Source organism: Pseudomyrmex gracilis, unplaced genomic scaffold (genome assembly GCF_002006095.1).
Source record: "Pseudomyrmex gracilis isolate BER0280 unplaced genomic scaffold, ASM200609v1 scaffold_11, whole genome shotgun sequence".
NCBI lineage: Eukaryota > Metazoa > Arthropoda > Insecta > Hymenoptera > Formicidae > Pseudomyrmex > Pseudomyrmex gracilis.
The window spans coordinates 109,819-119,501 of NW_018020595.1; the positions used below are offsets into that span (position 1 = coordinate 109,819).

General features: G+C 38.6%; 1 protein-coding gene across 1 annotated transcript; it reads right to left on the bottom strand.

The window, feature by feature from the left end:
• Positions 1–1,439: 1,439 nt before the first annotated feature.
• On the bottom strand, positions 1,440–6,595 carry LOC109863649 (tyrosine-protein phosphatase non-receptor type 7-like). The gene is made up of 8 exons (XM_020444023.1): positions 6,284–6,595; positions 5,518–5,704; positions 5,082–5,253; positions 4,753–4,974; positions 4,258–4,668; positions 3,839–4,134; positions 3,362–3,571; positions 1,440–3,220 (listed from the first exon to the last, which is right to left on the bottom strand). The coding sequence occupies exons 1-8, from the start codon at positions 6,390–6,392 to the stop codon at positions 3,109–3,111; spliced, it is 1,719 nt and encodes a 572-aa protein (XP_020299612.1). The 5' UTR covers positions 6,393–6,595; the 3' UTR covers positions 1,440–3,108.
• Positions 6,596–9,683: the final 3,088 nt, after the last annotated feature.

Sequence of the window (9,683 nt, forward strand, 5' to 3'; positions counted from 1 at the left end):
TTTTTTTTGTTTTTTTTTACACAAAGAGTACACACAAATACACGCATGCGTACACACTCGTCGTTTAAATCTAACGAAACCCTTTCTTCTTATTATATTACACATCACTTGCAACTGCCGAAGGATTTTTCCGGGATTGCCTCGTCGCGTTTGCCTTACCTTGACGGTTATCAGCTTCGTCAACGAAAAGGTGACGAGAATCGCGCGCATACACCGGAACAAAGCGACGAGATTTTCACTGAGATAAGAAAAATTGGATGAAGGTAAAGCGATCGGTTCTCCCCTTCCCGAAAGAATTCATCGGCAATTGCAAATAAATTCGATCGCTGTCATACATATATATAGACTTACATATATGTACACTTACAATTAGTACAGATGGTAGTACTCATTAGTGTTCCAAACATTGCACTAATATAAATTTTAAATTGAATAAGAAGCAACGCGAGTTCCGATATACTAAAGGACTACTGTGTTTTGTACTCTACACACATGGAAATGTGTTGGTTTTCGGTATACGCGCAAAAACCAGATGCATCTTACGTCCTGTTTTTTTTTTTTTTTTTTCTAAGACTTTTAACAAAAATTTCACTCGCAGAAATTTCGAGCGCAGATCATCCAATCCTTCTTTCACATCATCTCTGTACACATAGATGCTCATAAATCTTTTCCTGACCGATCTGGCCACGTATTGTTTAAAACAATTCGCGCACAACTGATCTTCTAGTAGAACTCTCGGAATCGTGTTGTGAGACAGAACTATTTCAGGAACGGTTGACAGAGTTGCCGGAACTCTTAGAAAAATCGAGCTCTTACAAGTTTTTCTTTATACATATTGTAGATATCGCCGTCTCGAGTGATTACACAATTCATCTCTTATTGGCACCTATATAAATCTTACGTCTTACCGTACTTGGTGTGCAATTTTTTTGTTTTTTTGTTTTTTTGATACGAGATACGTGGAACAGTACCACCGCACTTTTCAAAAGTGTCTTAGGGCGTTATTCCCTGTTGTGAATTTATTTTGAGAATGTGAATCGAGTTGAGAAGTCACAATCTAAATCACGCAAGGACAATTAGTCACTATAAGATCTCAAAAAATGCAGATAATATTACATTACAGATTTTTGATAACATTCGAGTTTTACGCTCTCTATTGCAGATCTTTGTGTTGTTACAGTCCTAGTAACTTTATAATCGCGCGTGATAAACGCGCCCTATAAACTATTTAGCAGCCAGAAAAGTGTAGTAGTGAGAAGTATTCCACTGACAAAAAGAAACGTAGATGTTGTAATAATTGTTTATTGGTCTCATGCGAAAATTCATAAATTACCAGCAATAATAATTTGTGTATATACATATGTATATATGCATATATATATATATATTAATGCATGCAACTTTATATATTATATAATTCACTTAAAAATTATTCACGTATTAATTTATCAATTTTTCCAAGTCAAGTTTCAACAATTAATTTTATATATACACAACTTATGTGAATCAACAAAATTCCATTTTCTTAAAAGTTGCTTCCCTTATTTTTATATATATATATATTACGTTGTGAGTCTCAATTTAAAGATTAAATTTATTTCTTTAATCTTGTTCTCTCTGAATTTAATATATATATAATTTTTTTTCCATAACTGATGTATGTATTCATATTTATAAAGCAATGAATATCACCTGGCACACGTTACCGATGCTTAAGCTTCTCAGAGAGAACCCTGTTTATATTTACATATATAACCCACTACTAAATTTATTATATAAATAAATAATGCGCGTATTTCCCTCAAAAAAATAAGTGTCAATTCGATTATCATTAATTAAATTAACACTTATTCATTGTTGTTGCGTGAGACTCTGAATCATATAGGTCTTTTTTTTTAATTATTATATATTGTACTATGTAACTGCTGTGTTCAGTCTTAGTCGAGGAATAAAAAAAAAAAAAAAAGTAAAAATCAGAGAGTGTGTGAAGAGAGAGGAGAGGAAAAGAGAGAGAAAAAGTGAGAGAAAAAGTGAGAGAGCAAGAGTTTATGTGCGTGTGTTTGTGTGTGTGAGAGACAGACAAATAGAGAAGACTTTTCAAAACCAAATAGAAACTGGAAATGGAACAATCAATTTTTGGGTCCCGTAAATTAAGTAAGTGTTATTCAAGCCATCGTCATGGATTATTTAAGTCAATCGTTCCGTTAAAGTAATAATTAACACGTTTTTTTTTTATGTTAGAAAAAAATTAAATTTTCAATAAATTTTGTCGGTAACGAATATCTTGTTAGTGTCAGTTGTTAGAATTGCAAAACTATTTTTATACATTGTTATTGCATGATTAACAGTTTATCGAAACGTATTAGCCCAGTTTACAATATATGTACGGATTTCGAGTTTAGTAACCGAGAGTTCAAAAAGTTTTACAAAGTTTATAATATTATCTATTAGTACCTCATATAAGTGTGTGTGTGTGTGTGTGTGTAAAATTAGTTTTGTATTACTAGATTCATATTTGTTTCTCCTCTGAAATCAATCATTTATACAACAAGAGAGTTTCTTCTTTGTAATTTATATAAAATAAATCCGATTTGCGACACTCTCAAGCGATTAGCGCACGCGCATATAATGAGATTCACACGCCGTTACAAACGCAAACGTTCTTCCCTTTTTTTTAAACTACTTGTGTTTATCATCGTTTGGTTTTTAAAAAGCACCTGTGCTTAGAAAATACGTTTCCACAACTTGTGTAAATTTCTGTCTTCTTTTTTCTTTTGTTTGAGCGACTGTAATCAACTGTCAACGATTTGTCATGGCAGTAGTAAATGGCAGCTTGTTTGAACGTGAGTCTCGACTCGCTCGGATAAGAATAGGAGCCGATTCACAGGCTGATATTCGAAATTCAGTTTAAAAATTAACGCCACTCTAGGTGGCCAGACACGTATACCTGCACGAAATAACGTTTCCCATATAGGCAAAAGTTCTCTTCGAAGAGACAGAGAAAGAGAGAGAGAGAGAGAGAGAAAAAGGGAAAAAGAGAGCAAGAGAGAGAAAGAGAGCGAAAAAAAAAACGGAGAGAAAGAGATTCCTTTGTGACAATATATCCGTTCAATCGCTCGAGGTCGACGGTTTTGTGTCGAGCGTCTGCTCGAAGAGATAAAGCGCTCTGTGAACGAATTCGTATTGCTCGGCCGTTTGCACCATTCCTCCCCTGTCGTATCTGAAATATCAAAAGACACTCGCATGGAGATGACACGTACTATAGTGTGAGAAAACAAATCTTGAGAAAAAAAATATCGTCTCGTATTTGTCGACACGAAATCGACGTGTGAAAAAAAAAAAAAAAAAACTTGTTATTCACCTCATCTGACACAAAATACCCAGCACGTCGACGTTTCCGTCTCTTTCAAGTTGCGTCATTCCTATTCCCAACGCTATGAAACAGCCGGTTCGTCCTATACCCGCGCTGCAGTGAACGACCACTGGTCCTGGCAACGTGTTCACCTCAGCGGCCATACCGACAAGCGCGTCCGCTGTCTGAGGTACGGAATGATCCGGCCACGAGTCGTACCTGTCGATATGACATGATTCGATTCACGTGAGTGAATCTTGCGACACTCCAATGGGCGTGCAAAAACTCGGCTAGTCTTTTGGTATTTTGTTTACAGAAAGGGATGTCGAATGGAAAGACGAGAGAAAAGGTCAATAAGAATTCCAGCGTGAATGTGGTTTACGCAAAATAAAATTAGATCAAAATTGTTTTAACTGATGCGTCTGCGTATTCCATTTTCAAATCAAAATTTGTGACTACTGAATTGATTGACTCGATAAAAATTACCAATAATGTTGCAAGTGTCTTCTTTCACCCTCGTGCCTGATCTCCATGGTTCTGACGGTGTACCCGTTTCGGATGTCGATGTAATTAACAATAATGGTAAAAGGTCCGGCCTGCAAGCGACTGTTCACATCGACGGGAAAGTACGCGTCGCACTTCGCTTTCGAAGCTTCGTGCAATCTAGTCATCATGACAACTACAGGAACTTTTTCCGACCAGATCATTCGCCAAAAGTCCGTTATCGTGTGCGCTAGTGGTCCCTGCGTCGCGATGTATCGAGCATCCTCGCCGTCGTATCCCTGTAAATGATTTTTCAACGTATTGTTGTAGTCTTTTTAATCTTCGCAGCTTTGGAAACCAACATGTCGTGCGTTTATCTTCAGTGATATACAATTTTTTTTTTTTTTATATAAATTACATACTCGAATATAATTGGCGTTGATGTAACCGGCGAGAGGATCGTCGGACGAACCCGGTAGAATCACTCTCGACTGCGGATTGGGCAAAACGGTGCAGTATCGATTCTTCACCCCGGAACCGCAAACGTCTATTTTGTCCGGCAGGTTCAACGGCACCTCCCAAAATTCCGCGTGCAACGCCGTCGGATCGTTGATTGCCTTCTTCAATTGCATTCGCGACAACACGTTTCCCGCGCTCAGTAAGAATTCCTCCGTTGTGCATTCTCGAGTGGGAGTGATCGTGTGAGGTGGACTCTCGGGAGCCGGTGCCAGCGCTATGGTCAAACTCGTGCTCGACCCGCGCCGTTCCAACAATCCTTTCGTTTTTATACGTATCGCTTCCGGTCGACGTTCAGGCGTCGTTACGGACATTACCTGTTGACACGAGAAAGTTGACTCGTGAGTTTGCCACTCAGATATTCATGTGCGAATTATGTTACATCGGCGTTTTTCGTTCACCTCCGGTAAACCTGACGTGTGCGGTTGTAACGTGTGAGTACACGTGGGGGGTAATTTCGCAAACGTCTCATGATGAACCCACGTGGCTTCCACGGATGATACTTTTGCGTCCTTGGCCAACTTGTCCTGCTGACAAATCGCACCTTCTTCTACCAGACCGTGCCGATCGCCATCCTCGGTATCTTTTTCACGCGACATTTGTTTCCTCAGCCATAACAAGATCTAGAAAGATTTGTTTTTTTTTTCGTTGCGTTACACACAGCTGTTACGATGACAGATATATTTCCTTTAAACGACGTGTACATAAAAAAAATGACGTTACCACTTACTAGAAATGTAAAAAGAATAGTGCCAGCAATGGCACAAAGCGTTACGAATAATGGTAATTGCCAGTCTAGCCATGATAGAGTCGTTCTGGAATGTACCTCCTTGTCTGTTCGACTGCTGAGTTGAGCCACTTGAAGATCCATTCCAGCATCATCCAGTCCCGTCATGGACTGCCTGTGGTGAAAATACTTTGAGACACCTTAACATTTGAATTATGAAGATAACAGAGAATTCGGTTACTTGCTCTACATTGCACTCAGCGAAAACTCTCTCTGCTGCACATAAAGATATTTACGATCCCAAATACATAATATAATTGAATAATTGAATTGACGGGTCTTAATACGCAATGTAGTTCGCAAGTAACTGAAAGATATAAAATTGCTTCTGTTTTCTGATCACGATCATCAATTCTCACATGATGGGTAAACGTTTCACCTGTGATGAGATCTCGCAGGCATGCCCTTTGTAAATGGCAATAAGGAAATTGGTGGCAGAGTGTCCTTATGCCACTGCTGTTTGGTGATCAGATAGAGATTTTCCACGGGTTTTACGTTGTCACCGTTACTGATTGATGTATCATAATAATTTACATCGTCCGCGTAATGATTCAAGGAAACATCATCTGTAACAAAAATGACAAATGAAATTGCAGACACGAGGTACAAGTTTGATTATCAAAGCGTTTAAAAAAATTGCGCGCAATACATACATTGCAATTTCGTGCAAATTGGCAATAATTGACGCAATCACGCTCTTCTGATAATATTTTTTAGTTACAACAACATTTACAACAAGAGGAAGCGAGAGAGAGAGAAAAAAGAGAGGGAGAGTGAAAGTCTTACACTTGATCGTAGAACGGGAAATAAACAACAACTCGTCGACGAACGGGATAAAGAGAAAATTTATAAAAGTGAAAGAGCAAACACCGCGAACGAAGACGGGGGAAAGAACGGCGGTGAAAAATCGACGATTTGTCAGTTATTGAAGCCACACGAGCGGCTACGATATGTACGCTCAAACACAAAACAATCTAATCTCAACACGCTTTATATCTCGAAGTCGAAACATCGCACAAATAAACACACATCCTGTTTTTCTTCGATGTAGTAATAACAGCCGAGCGGATGCGGATGTTGACGCGCGCGCAAGAGCGAGAAAGAGAGAGAGAGGGAGATCCACGCGTGGTTTGATCGATATATACCTTTTGCAAGCGATATATGTGTCAGCATCGCGAGCATCATATGATTGACGTGCGATCTGCGTGCACGATAATTCGTAAGGAACGTGTACAGCGACGGTACCACGGCCATATTGTGGTTAAGTAAGCGGAGACGCGCGTTTGCTCGCCCCTCACGTCGGCACACACGAGAGAGAGTTGTCGTCGTCGTTGTCGTCGTCGTCTTCGTCGTCGTCGTCGTCGTCGCCGTCTCGCCTCGCTTCTTCACCTCGCGCGCCTTGAGCTTTGGTTCTATTCATAGGCGGAGAGACCTGGCAAAGAGAGCGAGACCGGTTCCGCAACTCCTTTGCTCCGATGCGCGTAGTACGCGTCGTAAAGCGACGGTGCCAATCGGGACCGTCGCGGCTGGCGCTGACCCATCGGCGCCGGCCAATCGCCGAACGGATATGAACGGATCCCGCATCGCATTCAGCAGGAGGGAGTCGGCGTGAATGAAAGCGAAGCACGTGCCTTCGAACGAACTACACAGACGGCACAATGTGTCACATTGCGGGTCGAAAAACTTACTTTACGTTTTATTGCCCGCTTCCGTATACAAACGAATCGCATACGTCTGTCGGCGAAACTTCACGTACGAACGACACGCATCATTGAAAGAAATGAGAGAAATAGATATTGTAGATACTACTATGTTACCACGTTCTCGGAAAAGTTCTTCTTCGGATACGAACAAAAATTCGATATCTGGGTAGTATATAATTATTTACTACGATTAAAACGGTCCTCGTATATAAGATGCTCTTTTTTTTATCCTTTTTTTCAATGACTAGGTATAAGATAAATGTTCCACTGATAACCAGATATATTTTACACGTATGTGTAAAAATTGATAAATTAATATTTAAAAACATATTTTGAAAATTATCTTAAAAAACAACATCGAATCATTGAGAATTGTTATTATTACTAATGATTATCTCTTTGATAAATGTTCGATCTCATCGAGACATTTATCTTGTTGGTCGGAAATTTGACCACGTAATGAAATAAGATTGCGAAAGGATCCTCGCATTGGTTTCATACTTGGTCAGCAAGATTTTTTTATTACATTCTTCAACGATGTCCAAAATGTGAGAAACTTCCTCCAAGGGAGAAAAGAGATCGTAGTGTTTCAACTTTTTTTCAAAATGATGTGTCAGCACGCACATAAGTTTTTTTTTAGTAAATCCCAAGCCTCTCTCTGAACGTCGTGAAAATATCCGAGCAATTTACTACGTATGTACGTCTACGTGTAATTCTCAAGAATGCACGGCGATGATTCACGAAACAGGATGTCCGTGTTTGTCGTTCGTCGTTGCTTAAACATCGCATTTGTTCCGCTCTACGGATCCCACGGATCCCTATATACGTTTTCTTTATTTCATTTTCTACGGCGCTTACCAGAGAGTTGGTGGTGAAAGAGAGGGAGAGGAGTAGTCCCAGTTCTCGTCCCACCTCCTCTCTCAGTGACTCGGTAAAGCGAGGCAAAGTGCGCGTCTCACATTTTCGTTTCCTTCGTTCCTACTGCGGTAGACAGTGAAGCGAGCTACACGCGTTTCGTGTATATGTTTCTCTCTCCCGTATACTCTGTTTAGTGACGCGTTATGCGCGTTTTTGATTTGCGTTATAATTTTTATTGTGTCGTTTTGTATTTTAATGTCATATTAAATTTTAGGCGATTACTAATTGAACGGAATTAACAATGCCGAGAAAAACAAAGTACAGAACGCGTGAGAGCGTTTCGTGAAAGACAGCATGAACCCAAAAAACCCCCCAAAAACTGTCCTACAGCGTCTGAGAGAATTTCGAGCATGTCAAAAAGCGTGGAACAATGGGGGGTTGCGTTAGCGTCAACGGTGCCAGCTGCTCAATCATCGACGATAATGACTAACGCATCTACAATTAACGAGGCGTCTACTAGCACTTCACGCTAACAAGCTCAACTCAATCAAGTATATCTTGTAAGCTCAACTGAACCAGACATACAAAAATTCAATGCCAATGGCACCGCTCATCGAGTATTTCAGAAGAAATTGGTTTTTTTTTTGTTTTTACTTATTCGAGTGTGTCCATGGTAAAAAAGAAACAAAAGTACGAACGATTCGACGCTTCGTGCAACTCTCCAGTTTGACATTTATCTGATGATTCAGCCGTGTTTTTTTTTTCTTTAACAAGCGAAAAGAATCGATATCTCGTACGTAACTTATCGATGAGTAGAATGACAATAGAAACCGCCGATTATTATAGTAGTAATAAAAAAATCAATCAGCACCGCGTGCCCCGAAAATGTTCGACTCTGCAAAAGCACCTGATTTCGCGCTAGCGCAAATTAATTGCTGCGTCAAACAGCTTATAAAAGTATGAAAGTAATCGCGAAAAACCTATTAAAATATTTCTCCATTTTTGTGTAGCAAAATATTAATCGAGAATTATAAAAGCAAATTGGATTGTTGTATCATCTCAAAATTCACGCGGTCGTCATTGTGAATGATACTTTTTTTGAGAGCGGGAAATAAAGAGACACACAAAAAAGCGCGTTTGAAAACATCAAGTCCGCACGAATGCCGCACTGCTTGACCATGTGTGTGTGTGTGTGTGTGTGTGTGTGACATAGAGTCTCCATTCATCTTTCCGCAAGAAGCTTAAGGGCCTCGCGAGGCGCACGCATCCTAGAGTATGTGCACTTGTGTAAAATTATGTTATGAGTAACAGAAAATGAACGAGACGATGCTTTCTAAAATGCTTACAAAGAAGAATAAAAAAACTTGAGATGTATCTCGATAACAATTATTAATATATTAATTAATATATCAGTTACATATATTAATTAATTTTTTTATATTATTTATTAATTTCAAAGTAAAATGTCCCATTCGATAAAACGTTTAAATGTTGCTAAAACTTGAAGTATCACATATTTCGATAACTATCATTAATATATTAATTAACAGTTTATGTATATTTTTTACATTATCTATTAATTTCAAAAAATGAAAAATATCCCATTCCATAAAATGTTTAAATATTACAATTATAATAACTTTGTATTAATAAATTCGTAAACTATTTTAAAATATTCAGCATAAAAAAGAGAAACTATGTTTTGAAAGAAACTATATATTTTTTATGTACGTACGTACATATATTTAGCCAAGATACATGTTTCTAATAATTGTTTTGCAAACTCTACGAATACGAATATGTTGACTTAATTGGCGAATATGTTCTTAAACTTTGTACGATTGTTGCAACAAATTTTTAAACACGATTCTTTCTCAAACAAACAAAAAAAAGATACATATTCGATAGTCGAATGTATCGAAGTTCAAGGATCGCGATAAAAGTGGCAACAATTAACATCGAGATATTCGAGAGATAACTTCGA

Coding starts and splice junctions, on each gene's coding strand:
- LOC109863649 (XM_020444023.1), bottom strand. CDS start 6,392: ATGGCCGTGGTACCGTCGCTGTACACGTTCCTTACGAATTATCGTGCA. Junction 5,254..5,517: donor CCTGCGAGATCTCATCACAG/GTGAAACGTTTA, acceptor TTTTCACCACAG/GCAGTCCATGACGGGACTGG. Junction 4,135..4,257: donor TCAACGCCAATTATATTCGA/GTATGTAATTTA, acceptor AATCATTTACAG/GGATACGACGGCGAGGATGC.